The following is an 18018-nucleotide window of genomic DNA, read 5'->3' as shown; positions in this document are numbered from 1 at the left end:
ATAGCCGACCCCAATTCGTTCGATTCTTTCTACAATGTCGAGTTAGCGCAGCGGAAATAAAACAATAGAAGCGACAAAGAAAGAAATCAAACCTCAAACTCGATGGATGTAACGAGGTTCGGAGATTAGGGCTCCTACTCCTCGGCGTGTCCGTAAGGTGGACGAGTCCGGTCAATCCGTCGGTGGATGAGTCCCCGGAGAACCGGCTAAATATGAGCTCCTTATGGGTGGAGAAACCTCGCCACAACTACTTCTTGCAACAGCAAGATAAGGAGTACAAATACAAGAGAAACAAGAAGTAAATACACAGCAAATGTAAACAACCCTTGCCTTCTTGTCGACTGTTGAAGAAGCAACAGCTTCTCAGACGCCAACCACAGCAGCAGCTCAGTCGGAGTCCCAGCCGAAGGAAGAAGCTCACGCGAAGCTGCGAAGAAGAGCTCAACAAAGCTCAAGCACGACAGCACTCGCAGAAGAGAAGAGGAAGAAGTTAGCACGGAAGATGCCCTCGTCTCCTTTATACTGCGAAGAAGAAGCAGCGAAGAAACTGGCGTTGCGTTGCAGCTAGAACTCTGATCGATGCGTGGACCGATCGCCCTGCGATCGGTCCCCGGACCGATCGATCGATGCTACCGAACGTGCATGCGTACTACGTCTGATTCGAGATCAGAACCCCAGATCGGTCCACGGACCGATCCCCCTTCCTTCTCTCCATGGCTCGATCGGTCCACGACCGATCGGGACATAACTTTGTCGATGCGTGGACCGATCAGCTCTCTTTGCCTACGTTAGCTGGCGATCGGTCACGGGGCCGTCGATGTAACCGAAACTTCCGATATCGATCGGTCACGGACCGATCGAGCAAACAAAGTATCCGGATCGGTTTGGTGACCGATCGGGCAGGTTTAGCCCAAACCAAGTCCCAAGACTTCCAAACCAATATCGGTCAACCTTGACCTATTGGTACTTTATCCTAACATCTGGTCACTCCTTGACCTGATCTCCACCAAGTGTCAGGTCAATCCCTTTGACCTACTTGGACTTTCAACACCAGTCCGATCATCCACGATCCATCTGGATTTTCCTTACGGCTTCACTCACGGGACTTTCACAGCTTCACTCACGAGTTTCCACATTGCCTAACATCATTAGGACTTTCCCCTTGCTGGCTTCACTCACGGGACTTTCCACCTTGGCTTCACTCACGGGACTTTCCACCTTGCCTAACATCCAGTTAGGACTTTCTCATTCACCTAGCTTCACTCACTAGGATTTTCACTGGCTTCACTCACCAGGATTTTCCACACCGCCTAACATCCAGTTAGGACTTCCCATTCACCTAGCTTCACTCACTAGGATTTTCACCGCTTCCTCACGATTTTCCCGAATGCACACTCAACGGACTTTCACCTTCACCTAGCTTCACTCACTAGGATTTTCACTGGATTCACTCACGAGTTTCCCGTGCCAAGTCTCCATACTTGGACTTTTCGCGTGCCAAGCTCCCTGCTTGGACTTTTCCGTGCCAAGTCCCCATACTTGGACTTTTCCAGTGCCAAGCTCCCTGCTTGGACTTTTCCGTGCCAAGTCTCCATACTTGGAATTTTCCCGAATCAGGTCAACCAGGTCAACCTTGACCTACGGTTGCACCAATAATCTCCCAAACATCTATTCTTGTCCCACATCAAGAATAGAACTCTCTCACGAGTGTCAAACATCAACATGCAACACAACTAGGTCAACCTTGACCTAAGGTTGCACCGACAATCTTCCCAAGTCAAACATCAAAATACAACTCGAGTCAAGTCAACTCGAGTCGGGTCAACCAGGTCAACCTTGACCTAAGGTTGCACCAACAGGAATAAAAGAGAAAAACAACACAAACACGAGGGTATTTACTTCGTTCGGAGCCGAGCTCGACTCCTACTCGAAGGCTCGCGATCCTTGATCGCTTACCGTGGGCAACAACTAATAGCTTGAATAGATTTACAAGTGAAGTACAATAATCAATAAGAAATGATTAAATTATACCGATGACAATATGAATAACTGAAGATTTGGAGCTCCGGGTCGTCGTGGGGTTGTCGCAGCACTTCGGGATCGTGTCGTTAGCATCTAGTCGCAGAAGGATTGCTTGGCATGAGTTGTTATGAGCTGCTGGTCGAAACCCTCTTATAAAGGGTGTTCAAGGCGCCTTGAAAGTCATCCAAGGCGCCTCCATGCTGGCCGAGTCACACGCTGAGATAGGGGCTAAACTGGTCGAACCTTATCAGGTTCAAGGCACCTTCATGCTTCCTCAAGGCGCCTTTATCACACCAGTCCAAGGCGCCTTGAGCTCCCTTCAAGGCGCCTCCAAGCCTGCTTCGCAGTCAGCTCATCTTTTGCACCCGAGGCGCCTCCAAGCTCCATGGAGGCGCCTCGGACACTGTTTATCCGAGGCTTAACCTTGTTCTTTCGTACCTGCAAGACATGTTAGATCCAAAACACAAACATATCTTGCAACACAAAAGTTAGCACATATAATATCATAAATATGAAGTTTGACAGTCATTAGACTGTCCAGGTCTGACTTCGAATTTCCAACCGGAAACCCTAGGTCGACCCGACGCCTACTGTTCCCTCTACTGGGAACGCGGCCTCACCTACTCCACTCATGAGATTTACCTGTTGCCAGTGTGATCCTCCAGATCGACTGGACTTTTGCTCGGTGCTCGATGCTTCTGGACTTTCTGTTGGACTTCCGCTTCACGGCTGGTCCAGTCTTTCACCTGGTTCGCGACACCAGGACTTTCCACCTAGGGTTACCTCCCCCTAGGACTTTTGCCTGAAGCACTCGACCCACCAAGACTTTCCGCATAGGGTTACCACCCCCTATGACCTAGGGTTACCACCCCCTAGGATTTTTACCTTGCCTAACCACAGTTAGGGCTTTTGCCTAAGTACACTTAGGACTTTCCTGTAATCTCATTCAGACTGTTAGATCACCACACACCTTAACTTTGAATCCTTTGCCATTATCAAAACTCAGGTTCGATCGTCGGATGCTTCCCGCACCAACAATCCAAGGATTCGGTATTAGTCACTTCTTTAAGGGATGTTATTTCCTTTAGAAGCGACTTGACCCGAATGTTGGATTTTGCTAATTTATTTAACAAATAAGAAACTAAATTTTCTAATTTATCTACATTTGTACCAGAAATTAGAGACCTTACAGTGGGTTTGGGTCCTTCGGAAACGGATACAGATTTGTGGCTTCGCTCGGACTCAGTCTCTGATTCACTCTCAGTTTTGATCTCGAACTCGGACTCGATTTCCGCCACAGATGCTAGTACTCGTAGAACGAGGAAGCTTGCCGATTCTTCTTCGTTGGAGTCGGATTCGTCTGATGGCTCGGACCACGTTGCCTTCGGTGCTTTGTTCGTCTTGCTTATTCCTACAAATAACATAACACCTTTCTCGGCCGGAGTAGTATTAGTCTACTCAAATAATTCATCTATTAAATTACACTTACTTACTTTCATGTCTGATGTACTCTTGTGTAGCTCAATCAGCTTCTCCCATAACTCCTTTGCACTTGAGAAGGGGCCGACGCGGTTCAGCTCTTCATTGGTTAAGCTGCATTGAAGAGTATAGGTTGCTTTAGCATTGGCCTCGACCATCTTGATTATGTTTGCGTTCCAGTTCTCGTAAGGTACCGGTTTGCCGGCGCCGTTAGTTGGTAGTTCAAGGCCGGTTTTGACGATCATCCAGACTTCAAAGTGAGTCTGGAGATACGCCTTCATCCAGCCCTTCCAGTATCCAAAATCATCTCTGGAGAAGAGTGGTGGGCGAGCAGTGCTAAAACCTTCTTGGAAAGCCATTTAGATCTGACACAGAAAAATAACACAAGAATATCCCAGAACTTGATCCTGGATTAGCAGTGCGGTATGAAAGTAAGGGTAAATTACGTTCTCGAGTGGTGTTGTACCGACCTAGAGAAAAGAATTCGATAATGAAAAGAACTTGATCAGAAAATAGCAATTATGCTAATTCCAATCGACTCCGAAAAACAAAAAACACCACGAAAGAAATGCATGATTGGTGGTTGCACCAAATCACCGTTACCCCGCTCTGATACCAATTGTAATCGAGAAGTGCTAGGGTGGGTGAATAGCGCTCGTGGCTTTCACACGATTCAGATTTGGAAATCATTCGAGTAAATGCAACGGAAATAGAAAGAAAAACAACACACAAACACAAGCTATTTACTTGGTTCGGAGCCTAGGGCGACTCCTACTCCAAGGCCCGCGATCGTTGATCGCTTTCTGTGGGCAACAACTATATCGCACAAATTTAGTTACAAAAGTATTACAGTTTAACAGTATTAAACGTTGTACCAACAACTAAAATTGAAGATTTGAAGCTTTGGGTCGTCGGGCACTTGTAGCAGCACTTCTGGGTCATCTTGTTCGCAGCACACAGGAGAAGATTGCTTTTTAATTCCTTGTTTCAACCTGCTGCTCGAATGCCCCTTTTAAACAGTGCTGGAGGCGCCTCAAAGCCCTTCCGAGGCACCTCAAAGCAGCCGAGTCAACCGCGTGGATCAACGCTGCACTCTTCTCCTCTGATCCACTTGAAGGCGCCTCAAAGCTGGTCAAAGGTGCCTCCAAGCTGCGGTCCAAGGCGCCTCCAGCTTAGTCCAAGGTGCCTCCAGCTTTGCCGCGCAGACTTCAGCTCCTTTGCACCCAAGACGCCTCCAAGCTCCATGGAGGCGCCTCGGACATTGTTCATCCGAGGTTGGCCTTGCTCATTTATCCCTACAAAGCATGTTAGTTCACAAAACACACACATACCCTGCAAGACAAAGTTAGCACACATAAAATATAGTAAAAGCAGTATTTGACAGTCGTTGGACTGTCCGGGTCTGACTTCGGATCTCCGACCGGAAACCCTAGGTTGACCAGACGCCTACTGTTCCCTCTACGGGGAACGCGTCCTCACCTACTCCCCTCAGGAGAGATTACCTGATGCTAGTCCGGTCCTCCAGACCGACTGGATTTTCTGCCTAGGGTTGCCACCCCCTAGGGTTTTTCTCCATCTAGGGTTACCACCCCCTAGGACCTAAGGTTGCCCCCCACCCCCTTAGGATTTTCCTCTACCTAGGGTTACCACCCCCTAGGACCTAAGGTTACCGCCCCTTAGTGTTTTCCTCCACCTAGGGTTACCACCCCCTAGGACATAGGGTTACCACCCCCTAGGGTTTTCCTTCACCTAGGGTTACCACCCCCTAGGACCTAAGGTTACCACCCCTTAGGGTTTTCCTCCACCTAGAGTTACCACCCCCTAGGACCTAGGGTTACCACCCCCTAGGGTTTTCCTTCACCTAGGGTTACCACCCCATAGGACCTAGGGTTACCACCCACTAAGGTTTTCACCTACCTAACCGTAGTTAGGACTTTCCTGAAACCTCATTTAAGTACATTAGATAACAATAAATCTTAACTTTGAATCCCTTTGCCATTATCAAAACCTAGGTTCGATCATCGGATGCTTCCCGCACCAACACAATTCCCCTCTGGTCAAGGACTGACTAGTTAGATGTGAAGAAGAGGCAAGTAGCTCAAAGGATTGATCGGATACTTAACTGGGAAAGTCCTAACTGGAGATTAGGCAAGGGGAACTCCTGGTGAGTGAAGCCAGACAGTTGGAAATCCTGGTGAGTGAAGCCAAGTGAAAGACCTAGTGAGTGAAGCTAGGCAGTTGGAAAATCCTGATGAGTGAAGTCAGGTGAAAGACCTAGTGAGTGAAGCTAGGCAGATGGAAATTCCTGGTGAGTGAAGCAAGGCAGATGAAAAGCCCTAGTGAGTGAAGCTAGGCAGAAGGAAAGACCTGGTGAGTGAAGCTAGGCACGTGAAAATCCAGGTGGGTCAAGGTTGACCGGACACCTAATGTTGGAAAGCCCAAGTAGGTCAAATGATTGACCGGATACTTGGCACAAGGAAATCCAGATGGGTCAAGGGTGACCGGGCATCTGGTGGAAGTCCAAGTGGATCATGGAGGACCAGAGACTTGGCACGAGACGGTAAGTCCAAGTGGGTCAAGGTTGACCGGACACTTGGCACGTGGTGAAAAGTCCAAGTGGGTCAAAGGGTTGACCGGACACTTGGCGAAGAAGTCCTGACAAGTCAAGGTTGACCGGATGCTAGATATGAGGAGTTTCAATAGGTCACAGTTGACCAGATATTGGATTTGGGGACCTTAGACTTGGTTTAAGAAAGTCAAAGGGAAGTCAATCGATCAACCGATCGATTGAACTATGGTTCAATCGATTAGCCGATCGATTGAACTGTGGTTCAATCGATAAGTCGATCGATTGAAGGTGTGCCGCGAGTGAAGGCTAGCTCAATCGATCAGTCGATTGATTGTGAGCCTGAATCGTGGGTACAGAAGCTTCCCCAATCGATCAGGCGATCGATTGGGCACCGCCAATCGATCGATCAATCGATTGGGGGCTGGAAATCGTGCGCGTCATGATAAAGGATGAATCGATCAGCTGATCGATTTAGACCTTCTCCAGCAGAGCATAGAGGCGCTCTGAATCGATCGACTGATCGATTCAAGCCTCCCTAATCGATTGATCAATCGATTGGGATGTGACCATTGTGAAGGAAGCATCGAGTTTAAAGTCGTCTTCTTTGCAGTGATTCAGCATCTCTTCCTCTCCACTTCTTGCGATCATTCTCACAAGTTCATGCTAGTTCTTGAAGCTTTCTTAGAGCTGAGTGTTGCTGCACTTTCAAGGTTAAGAGACGTTCCACACAATAAGGAGAAGCAAGCTAGGGTTTCTCATTGTAGATCTTGTAAGATTTGATATTGTATTAGCTTGTATTTCTTTCTTCTTGTATTATTTGTGTAAGTGTTGTACAAGGTTTCTTCACCTCTAGTAGTTATAGAGAAGGAGTATAGTGGAGAGCGCTGTGTGTGTGGATCCTTGGATTAGTCACCTCATCTTGAGGTAGATATCAAGTAAATCTACTTGTTAGCATTGTATTTTTGTTTCGTGTTATTTCCACTGCACATCATCATCATCACGAAGCAAGAAAATGAAGCGCGTCAAGCTATTGACCCCCTGCTACAAATCAACCCTAACATTCTCATAGTGACTATTGGTATGAATAGTCCTTTGACCTGAAGTCACTACAGTTCTTTACATAAGGAGTTGTGTACTTTAGTATCGCACTACAAGAAAAATCCTTATAGACATCGGTGGAGTAACAACAGTTTTAAGCAAAAACCGATGTCTTTGAGTATTTTACACCGGTTTTTCCAAAAACCGATGTCTATAAGCGCAAATTTTCGCTCATAGACATCGGGTTTTTAGGTGATGTCTATGAACGTCTTTTTTTCGTTAATAGACATCGATTTTAACAGCAGTTTTTAAAATCCGATGTCTATGAACCAAAATTCTGGCGGACTTTCTTAGCACACTTTTTTTTGGGCTTCTCCTCGCCCATTATAAATCGAAACCCTAATCCTTAGGCGCCTATCCCACTCCTCAGGTGCTTTCTTTTGCCTCCCGCTCCTCAGGCACCGATCCCAGCTCCCCCTGCCAATTGCACTCCTCCCCAGCCCCCGGTGCCGTCCCGCAAATCGAGTCCCTCCCACTCTTCCGCGATGTGGCCATACTCGAGCGCCAGGCGCTCTTTCTCCGCAAACTCTGGATCTTCTCTGTGCTCTTCGACTTCTCTGACACGCTCAAGTCGGCCCGCGAGAAGGAGGTGAAGCGGCAGACGCTGTCAGAGCTCGTCGACTTCGTGCAATCTAGCTCCGGCCAGCTCAACGAGCAGGTACAGGAAGAGCTCGTCCGACTGTGCCTTCATAAGATCGACTCGGTGTGATGTGTATGGCCAGGTAATGTATCATCATAAGATTTGAATCTACTACTTTTTCTTTTCTGTAGCCAAGGGATTTTATGTTTTCCCCCTTTCTTTGTGACTGGGAAACAGGAGAAGAACTACAGTGAAAGGGTGATGCTGATATACGATGGCCTACATTATGATGCATTAGTTGTATGTCAATTTTGTGGTCGTCTCAGAAAAAGACTGTCACTTTCCATATTTCAGCATAATAGCTAACCTAACCTGCTTTGTTGTAATTCAATATATGTTTCTTGCAGATGTCTCCATATGATGGGGCGCCTGAAGAGTTTGATCAAACTCTTTTTTCTGTTAGAAGTGACCGTTCCATTGGACCTGTGGAGAACTTTGCACTTAATCTGGTTAAAGATGCCCAAAAGTAAGTGTTTTCTGTAAAGAGATCATCTTCTTCTCTTCAGCTGCAACAAAATTGGCCTTAGATGAGCATATCAAAATCACTGTGCTTCTGTTGTAATATTATAGCTACTTGAGGTTGATACTCAATTTGCGTCATTTAGGCAAGCATAAATAAATTCATTTGAAGCTACAATAACCTAAACAATATGTACTGAAAGCCACAAGATGCACAATTTTGTTAGCATTCTCAAAGCTTGCTATAGCGATCAAAATACTAATGTTTTATTTTAGTTTCCTTTGTTTAAGAGAGGAATAGATTTAAACTCAAGGCTTTGATGACTTCTATGGCTCAGATGGACTAGGCTAGTTGACACCTTTAAACTTTTCACTGTATATTTGATAGATTTTCTTATCTAGTTCAGAAGTTATCCATTGTAATCTCTTTCCTTCTGATTTGGGTATCCGACTGTGTCTTCGATCTGTTGTATGTGCGAAGCTCGTGAGTAATGTAGCACATTAGGAATATTATATCACATCTACTTGTTCTAGCCCATTCATAGCTTTGTCTTCTTTCTTCTTTCTCCTTGCGAGTTAGTATTTCTTGACCCTCTTTCTTCCCTAGACCTCTTCAATAGACCTCTTTCTTCCCACGAGGTTCAGATTGCCGCAGGTCCTTGGGAGTGTTTGGCGAGCTAACTTACAGTCACTGCATGAAGGAGTGCTGCAACGATGAGAGATGATGATCCAAAGAAAAGCAAGGTTTTTTTTTGCAAGATAAAAAAATAATATATTTCTCTTCTTTAGTTCTATTTTCTTCATCTCTAAGATGGTTGATTTGGGCATGCTTTGTTCCCTCAGTTTCTTGGGAGCAGCTGTCTTGGTCCAAGGCCTTTGTTAAAAAATGGTTCAACATCAAGAGCAAAGGTCAGGATAACCATGTCGATGAGATTGCTAGCAAAGGTGTGCCTGATCTCTTCTTCTTATTCAATTCCAGTTTATTTTAATTTTAATACAGTTAGAATATTTTTTTCTAGATTGATTGTTTTTGTTGGTCGTCGTATTATATTGTTGTTATGTGTTTGGTGCTTTATGTTTTGTTTGTTTATGATTGTGAACTTGTTTTAATTGATTAAGGGTACAATTGTTATATATACGTATTGATATTAGTAATTCTTAATTTAATATTCTCCTCTATTGTAATATTATTTTAATGGTGATTGTCTGAGCCTTTGGCTAGGTGTTGGGTTGTACTTCCTTGGAAATTTTGCCCTAGAAGACTGTTTTGGGCGATTTTAGTAAAATTATTATTATTAATGTATTTTCTTCGTTCCTATTTCTGCTGTGATGTTGGTTTTATTGCTTGTGAAAGTTGAGATCTTGTCTTTTGTTTCTCATCTATAGGTGCGAAGACAGATTTTTTTTGCCGATTAATTGGTAATTTTTCAAGAAACATGAGCCAACCACTGTTAATTTGTAGTTTTGTGGCTAAAGGGAGTGTTGTGCTTGCTGAATACACTCCCTTTTCGGGGAATTTCGGCACTATTGCTGTCCAATGCTTACAGAATTTGCCTCAAAATAATAAGAAATTCACCTTCTCATCTGATTGCCACACATTCAACTTCCTGGTTGACAAAGAATTTGGTACAGTAAATGAAATTTTACTTCTGTATCGTGTTGGATATTTTTTTTCATATACCTGCTTTTCTTTTGTGCAGTGTTCCTCGTGGTAGCTGATGAAGCAGCTGGAAGAAGTGTTCCATTTGTGTTTCTAGAACGTGTCAAGGATGATTTCATGCACCGCTATGGACAAAGTATCAGTGGTAACAACTCCCATCCACTCATTGATGAGGAAGATGCTGATATGTTTGGGGATAGATTTAGCACTGCTTACAGTCTTGATAGGGAATTTGGGAATGTACACATTGTTGCACTTAAGCTTCTAGTTTATCAATTTCTTTGCCCTTGGTATAACATGAGATGATCTTCACAGGGTTGATTGGAATTTTCAGTTAAAAACATTTGCAACTAGAAATAGTGGGATTTTACAGTTTGTTAGTTTAGTTGTAGTTGTTTGGTCATACTTTAACATGTGACTGCTTTTTACAGTCCAAGGCTGAAGGAGCATATGGAGTATTGCATAAATCATCCAAAGGAAATGAGTAAACTTTCAAAACTGAAAGCTCATATAACTAAGGTTAAAGGAATAATGATGGACAATATAGAAAAGGTATGTTGTTGCTGGCCCCGTTACTAACAACTTAGTAAGTTGTAATAGCACTCTGTAAACATAAGTTTACTGCTTTAAAATGTGATGATTTTATGGATTTAATGCTGAGTATTTGAGCATTACCATATGATGTGACTGATGCCAACATATGTTGCTGAAATCTTGAGGTTCTTTATCTAATGGCTTTTTTCTTCTTTTCCTGAATCTTTCAATTGATTATCTTTCCTTTACTATTAGACCTTTGAGTTGGATGAATTTCTCCTGGATGTCACTACAATTACTTATGAGTGAATTTGATCTGAAATGTTTTTGTTTTTCATGAAGGTAAAAAGGTCGGTAAAGATAAAGCAAAATCAGAGATTCAACAACCAAGCAAAGAGGAACTGAGAAAGAAAATATGCGAAATTTTGAAAGAAGTTGACTTCAACACAGTTAGTATTTTTTCTTTATTTTTCATTATGAAAATAGGCCAAAAGTGACAGTTTCTTGCACAAATAGTGCAGTTTTGGGATCAAAACTCACCTGACAATGGGCCACAGCCTCCATCACTGTCCCACAGTGATTAGGTTAAACATAGAGCTATGTAGTATGTTTGTCTTTTAGGAACTCTTGGTCGATAGAATATATTTGAGATAGGCAGTTTTTTCCTAGGTTGTTCTAGTTAGTCTGCAAGAGATGTTGATATTGGTGGTCCTTCATTCCTACTCTAATTTTTTTCTTAGAAATATGTTCAGTAATTGCCTACACAGACAGGATTTTACCCGACCGTCGTTGATGTTTGTTTAACAATGCAACATTTTGCATGCCAAATTTCTCATACTATTGGTCTTAGTTTGGTTTCATCAGTTCATGACCCTGCCCTACTGTTTGTTTCAGGCAACTTTTACTGACATTCTGAAGCGGCTAGGTATTTACTTTTTGATTTTTGTTGTCTTTATTGCATTTAACATCAATCCAATGTAACACAATTGCTGCAATTCTCCTCATTAGCTGGTCATTACAAAACTGATCTGACTCCGCGAAAGGCATCGATAAAGCTCATGATCCAGGAGGAGCTGACCAAATCATGATCCAGGAGGAGCTGACCAAACTGGCAGACGCTGAAGAAGATGAAGATGACGATAAAGAAGAACAACCAAAAGCTAAGAACAAGCGTGCAAAGAAGCAGACGATTACTTGACTATAAGTAATACTCTATAGTCACATGTATAATTCTTCTGATTTTGTTCTTTGCTGTAGTTAAGTAGATCAAATGATACTTTTGTTTGACAGATTAGAACAGTCGATGTTTTAACTCAGAAAACTAGGCATTTGAAGGTGAAAAGCGATGAGATTAGGGAAATGAAAGGCGCAAGAAGAATGGAGCAGTATAGCAAGTTAAACAGATTCTGATTCTCATAATTTAATGTAGCCTCAACTTGATTTTTGACTCACGATGTTCTACTTTGATGTGTTGTTAAAAGAATGTTGTTCTACCTTGATTTTGATATCTATTAGCTTTTGATGTAAAAAAAATGTTTATGTATTTTATGGATACTGTTGTAAAAAGAATATTTATGTAATTTGTGAATATTTGTGTATTTTATGGATACTGTTGAATGAATAATATTTGTGTAATTTATGAATATTTGTATATTTTTTTGGTTACTGTCGGTTTTTCACTGTTTCGGAAATCAAATTTGTGCTGTTAAACAATACTGATATTACATTGGTTTTCCACCGTTGTAAAAGCGGTGTCATTAACTAATATTACATCGGTCGTATACCGCTGCCAAAATTGATGTCATTAACATATAATATTACATCGGTTTTACACCGTTGATGAAACGGTGTCGTTAAGTGATACTACACCGGTTAATAACCGATTCGAACACCGATGTCGTTAAGTGATACTACACCGGTTTTAACCCGATGTCTAAAATGACAGACCTTTTACATCGCCTTCATAGACATCGGTCGAAAATGTAATAGACACCAGTGGAAAACCGATGTCTATGAGGGTTTTTGTTGTAGTGTCGATAAACGTCATATATAACAAGGTGGACTATAAAGTCAATCATTGGATATGGAATAAGTTATGCAAAGGGATGTGAGTGATATAGATGGAGTCTATCCCTTCAATATGATGAAAGTGATATTTGTGGGTCCCTTGATTAATTAGGACTACTAAAATGCATGACCATGTTTAAATAAGTCAATATGAGATTGATCCTGTCCGAAAGCTGAATCAACGGACGCTGGGCACGTGGCGCTCTACAAGCGGCTGACGTAGATCTCCTGACTGTTCGCACGGACTTCCGGTGAACCTGCACAGAAGTCGGGCCGGGAAGGGGTTCCCGGCGACGACCCTCCGACGCTCAAGTCAGGTAAGCGAACAAGAAAGTGGCGTCGAATATGTGATATCGCGTACCTCCGGTGAAGTGCGAGGCTCCTTATATAGAGCTGGGAAGGAGCTCATGCACATATACCGAGGCGAATACATGTCCCCAGCCCATACCTCAGTAAGGGCTTGTCAGAAGGCTTACCTGACACCATACTGCTACAGTCCAAGCATGTCTTCGATGGGACAGCGGAACCCCTTGTCGTAAGATTTGAAGTATGGCCGGATTATAGAGCATGCCCGCTGTCAGAAGATGTCCCTTGTCCTTTTCTCCTTACTCCCTGCCGGTCGTCCGACTGGCCAGCACGCGCCTTACGTCCGGCCGGTCATATATAGTGATCTACTTGGGCTATTCTCGGTAATGTGCTCTGTGGAGACTGTTAGCAGTATGCTACCTTATGTCTTCGGCCGAGCGTGACATCCGCTCGGCCCTATGATCCTGTTCAACGAGCGCTGGAACCCCGACTCCCGCCGGGGCGTCTTTTGCCATCAGTTGGACACCGGTCGGCCGTCCGAGCGGTCGGCCAACACTTCTCCGGTCGGCCTATTGATCCAACCTTTTCTCGGGTGTCCGGTCGGTTCATCCTTCTCCTATCGACCACCTGGCCCTTTGACTTCCACGTGGCGTTGACTCCCCAGAACGGGGGTCCCCTGTTCTTACCGCCGGATCACTTGCCTCCCCTTCAAGTCTAGTCGAAGGAGGCGATTAGTCCGACTGACTGGACTGCGAGTTTAGCCGGGCGGCTCCTTCGTGCCATTATCCTCCGCTCGGCCTCCCGTAGGGATGGCCGTAAGGTTAGTCAACAGCAACATTCCTCGAATCTCCTCGTAATCTGCGCCAATCTCCGACATTAAGGCTGAGCATGCGCTCATTAAATGCATCGATTAGCTGACTGCCACGTGGTGCACTGCCATCATCGTACGGCGGCGGCATGGTCAAGCGACGAGATCGAGGAGGTTTGAAATGAACGGCTGGATGCGTGCTTTGGCTCCCGTGACCTAGATCCGACGGTGGAGGTCGCTCGGGCTGCACCCTATAAGAGCTTCGCTTTCTCCTCCGCGGTCTCACTTATGCTCTCGCGTGCCCCCGGTTATTCCTCGCGGTCGAGAGTTCAGGTGATCGTGTTCTCCTGTTTCCGGCGATCTCCGGTGGTCCTCCTTCGATCCTCCTCTTCCTTGTAAGGTTCTCTTTTCTCTCTGGTCTTTGTGCTTTCTCTGCATTTCTTTCCCAAGTTTCAATCCTTGGGGCCTCTCTTCGTTTGCTGTCTTCTTTCTTCTGCCTTCCTTGGCCTTTTTGATTCCTTCCGATCGGACCATGGCTAGTTCTTCTTATCCTGAAGACCAGTCACTCGGTCCGTGGTACACTACCATGGAGTCACGATTCAATCATCGTGACTTTGATATTCTGACAGACAATTTTGAAATCCCCGGTGATTTTGAACTTCTTTTAGCCGGTCCCTCCGCTCGGCCACACAGGCCGCCGCGCGGAGCTTTTTGTGTCTTCCGCGACCAGTTTACTACCAGTCTGCGTTTCCCTGTACATCCCTTCATTATAGATGTTTGTAACTTTTTTGGTGTTCCGCTTGGCAGTCTAGTACCCAACACCTTTCGCCTTCTTTGTGGTGTTGTTGTTTTGTTCAAAATCCACAACATCCCCCTCCGACCGGAGGTCTTTTATTATTTCTATTACCCCAAGCAGTCCGAGCCGGGCACCTTCATGTTCCAAGCTCGGCCCGACTTAGTCTTCTTTAATAAACTGCATTCTTCCAATAAACATTGGAAGAAGTATTTTTTCTATATTCGTATGCCAGATCAGGCCAATTTCCGGACCAAGTGGCAGGTCGACCTACCCCCCACTCCTGAGCTGAAGAAATTCAAGACCCGACCGAATTACCTCCATGCTGCAAATATGCTAGCCGGTCTGCGGCTTGACATCAATAAGCTTCTTCACGAAGGAGTGATGTACATCTTCGGCCTGAGCCCAATGCGGACTCCTCTTCTGAGCAGCTTCGGTAAGAATTTTACTTGGGCATATGCTTTGATTGCTAACTGATTTCTCTTCTTTCCTTTGCAGCGGACATCGTCATGGAGTCGGTAATGGTTGGCATTCTCAAGAAGAAGGTGGCGGCGCTCGAAGCCGCGGCAGCCAAAGAAATGGAGACGCTCGGCATCCAGCCGGTCGGCTCGCATGAAGGGGAAAGCGGGACTCAGGAAGAGTCGGCCGCTCAAGCCTCCCATCAGAACATGGCAAGCGGAGCCACCCCCAGCGGAGGACCAACTGTCCAAGAAGAAGGTTCCGCTCGGGAGGAGGAGCAACCTCGACAAAAGAGGCGCCGAGTGGAGACTCCCTGCGATCGGCTACCTCCGCAGTCCAACCATCCGAGCGGGTCACCACAACTGCTCGCGGCAAGGCTCCAGAGGTCGAGGCCATTTCGTCCGACCGGACGCCCTCTGAATGGGACGAGCCGGCAGCCCCAATTGAGGCTATTCTGGTCAGCACCCTTCCGCCCGCTCGTCAACCAGCACCGCGTTCAACCATTCATTCTCAGTTTTCGGCGCCGGCTTCTGATCCTCTTTCGACCGCCAGTCAGACGACCCCCGGTCATGGCCGCACGGTTCGGGTCACTCTTCATCTTCCAACTGAAGAACTGCTGCCAGAGGCCGACCGCCCAACCGCGCCCGAGCACACTATCACCTTGAAAGGGCCCCTAGCTGAGATGTGGGCAGACGCTCAGGCGCGCGTCGCGCTGATCCCCCTTCGAAATTTGGCCAATAGCCACATGCAGGAGGCCACGGGGGTAAGTTCGTTTTCTTCAAAGTTTTGCATGCATTTTTTCCGATCGGCGATTAACAACTTCTCCTTTTTCATCATAGATGGGTGGAGGAGATAGCAGTCTCGAACCGCCTGGCTATGGTGGACGAGGAGTTGAGGCAACTGAAGGTGGCAGGCGGTCTATCCGGCTCTCAAGGCCCTTCGTATGCTGAGCTGTGAAAGGAGCTGAAGAAAGCTCAAGCTTTGTTGGCGGCCGAGCAGAAGAAGACAGCCGACCATGCTCATCATTTGGCCGAGCTCGAGCGAGTGAAAAAATCTCTGGATCACAAGATAAACTTGGCGACCGAGCGGAAGAACACGGCTATCTCCGACCTGGAGAAAAAGAATGTGGAAGCTTGGGGCCTGGAGCAGAAAGTAAAGGAGCTGATGGACCAGCTTGATGGCGAGAAGGTAGGCCGCTCGGCTGATGCAGTCAAGCATATAGACGAGCTGAAAACTCTGCAAGAGTCCCTCGCCGCGTCTCAATTGGCCTTCAAAGAATACCAAGAGGCCGAGCTGAGCCGGGTCGCTGCTCTAAGACAAAATTACATCTGCTCGCTCGAATTTTCGGAAAAAGTTTGCGAGCGAATGTATACTGCCTTCGACCTTGCCATGACCGCCACCACCACCTACTTGAAGTCCAAGGGGCAACTTCCCGAGTCTCTCGTCATCCCGGCTGCAGATCAAGTGGTGCTTCTGGAAAACATCCCCAAGGACCTTTACGATTATATTGAGTAGAAGATTAAATGTAATCTAGCCGCTCGGCTACAAACTATCCTCTTTTTTGTACTTTGGCTACTCGGCCTTATTTACTTTAATATAATCTCCTTTTTCTTGCTGTTCCCTTGATATGATATCGTGAATAGAAGTCTACTTGTGTGCTGTCCGCTCGCCTTATCAAATACCGTTATAGGGATTTTTACGAAGTATTTCGCATAGCTTGTACGCTCGGCTAAATATGTCCTGCTTTGACAGAATGTTCGCTGGATGTTAGTACCTTTGGGTACTGGGTCGAGCGGAACGTAGAGGCGGTCAAACGCTTATCGATGGCGAATACCTTTGGATACTTATTTGCAAATCTTTTTTATTGCCTTTTACGCTCGGAGGGTTTATAGACGCCGGCTCGTCTCTCGATTTTTAACGTCGGAGCTCGACGGTCTTCCACTCGGAGGGTTTATAGACGCCGGCTCGTCTCTCGATTTTTAACGTCGGAGCTCGACGGTCTTCCGCTCGGAGGGTTTATAGACGCTAGCTCGTCTCTTGATTTTTAACGTCGGAGCTCGACGGTCTTCCGCTCGGCGGGTTTATAGACGCCGGCTCGTCTCTCGAGTTTTAACGTCGGAGCTCGACGGTCTTCCGCTCGGAGGGTTTATAGACGTTGGCTCGTCTCTCGATTTTTAACGTCGGAGCTCGACTTTTCCGTCGGGGGTTTATAGGCGGCTCGTCTCGATATTTAACGTCGGGCTCGACGGCCTTCCGCTCGGAGGGTTTATAGACGCCAGCGCTCTCGATTTTTAACGTCGGGCTCGCGGTCTTCCGTTCGGAGGTTTATAGATGCGGCTCGTCTCTCGATTTTTAACGTCGAGCTCGGCGGTCTTCCGCTCGAGGGTTTATAGACGCCGGCTCGTCTCGATTTTTAACGTCGGAGCTCGGCGGTCTTCCGCTCGAAGGGTTTATAGGCGGCTCGTCTCTCGATTTTTAACGTCGGAGCTCGACGGTCTTCCGCTCGGAGGGTTTATAGACGCCGGCTCGTCTCTCGATTTTTAACGTCAGAGCTCAACGGTCTTCCGCTCGGAGGGTTTATAGACGCCGGCTCGTCTCTCGATTTTTAACGTCGGAGCTCGACGGTCTTCCGCTCGGAGGGTTTATAGACGCCGGCTCGTCTCTCGATTTTTAACGTTGGAGCTCGACGGTCTTCCGCTCGGAGGGTTTATAGACGCCAGCTCGTCTCTTGATTTTTAACGTCGGAGCTCGACGGCCTTTAAGGCTAACTTTAACACTACCGTTCGGCGAAGTTATTTGTCATCCTTTCATCATTTTTGCTGCCTGCATTAAAGCACATAGGCAACCGAAACGTATGCAAAATTACATCTGCGCACCTCTTACACCGCTCGGTATGGCTGGAGATGATTCGCGCTCCATGGTCGATCCAGCTGCCGCCCGTCTTCATCCTCCAAATAATAAGCGCCCGAGCGGAGCTTTTCGATGATTTTGAAGGGACCCGCCCATGGAGCTTCCAGCTTGCCGACGTCGCCGAGCGGCTTTACTTTTTTCCAGACGAGATCACCGACTTGGAATGCTCTAGGGATCACGCGCCGGTTATAGTTCTGCTTCATTCTTTGCCGGT

The 18018-nt window shown here is 46.1% G+C and overlaps 1 protein-coding gene and 2 long non-coding RNA genes across 3 annotated transcripts; all 3 read left to right on the top strand.

Annotated features, from left to right (window-relative positions):
* The first annotated feature begins 8167 nt into the window (after window positions 1–8167).
* On the top strand, window positions 8168–9240 carry LOC122025382. Its single transcript, XR_006123682.1, has 3 exons — window positions 8168–8274; window positions 8875–9011; window positions 9125–9240. It is a non-coding gene; the product is annotated as an uncharacterized LOC122025382 (long non-coding RNA).
* Window positions 9241–9703: 463 nt separating this feature from the next.
* Window positions 9704–10770, top strand: LOC122023238 (vesicle-associated membrane protein 727-like). The gene is made up of 4 exons (XM_042581311.1): window positions 9704–9893; window positions 9968–10163; window positions 10359–10479; window positions 10717–10770. The coding sequence occupies exons 1-4, from the start codon at window positions 9704–9706 to the stop codon at window positions 10768–10770; spliced, it is 561 nt and encodes a 186-aa protein (XP_042437245.1).
* Window positions 10771–10778: 8 nt separating this feature from the next.
* On the top strand, window positions 10779–11551 carry LOC122025311. The gene is made up of 3 exons (XR_006123662.1): window positions 10779–10910; window positions 11356–11386; window positions 11470–11551. It is a non-coding gene; the product is annotated as an uncharacterized LOC122025311 (long non-coding RNA).
* The last annotated feature ends 6467 nt before the right edge of the window (window positions 11552–18018 follow it).

Source organism: Zingiber officinale, chromosome 9B, assembly GCF_018446385.1.
Source record: "Zingiber officinale cultivar Zhangliang chromosome 9B, Zo_v1.1, whole genome shotgun sequence".
NCBI lineage: Eukaryota > Viridiplantae > Streptophyta > Magnoliopsida > Zingiberales > Zingiberaceae > Zingiber > Zingiber officinale.
The sequence above is the reverse complement of the archived record's forward strand: the minus strand, read 5'-3'. Positions and strand labels throughout refer to the sequence as shown.

Coding starts and splice junctions, on each gene's coding strand:
- LOC122023238 (XM_042581311.1), top strand. CDS start 9,704: ATGAGCCAACCACTGTTAATTTGTAGTTTTGTGGCTAAAGGGAGTGTT. Junction 9,894..9,967: donor CCTGGTTGACAAAGAATTTG/GTACAGTAAATG, acceptor TCTTTTGTGCAG/TGTTCCTCGTGGTAGCTGAT. Junction 10,164..10,358: donor AGTCTTGATAGGGAATTTGG/GAATGTACACAT, acceptor TGCTTTTTACAG/TCCAAGGCTGAAGGAGCATA.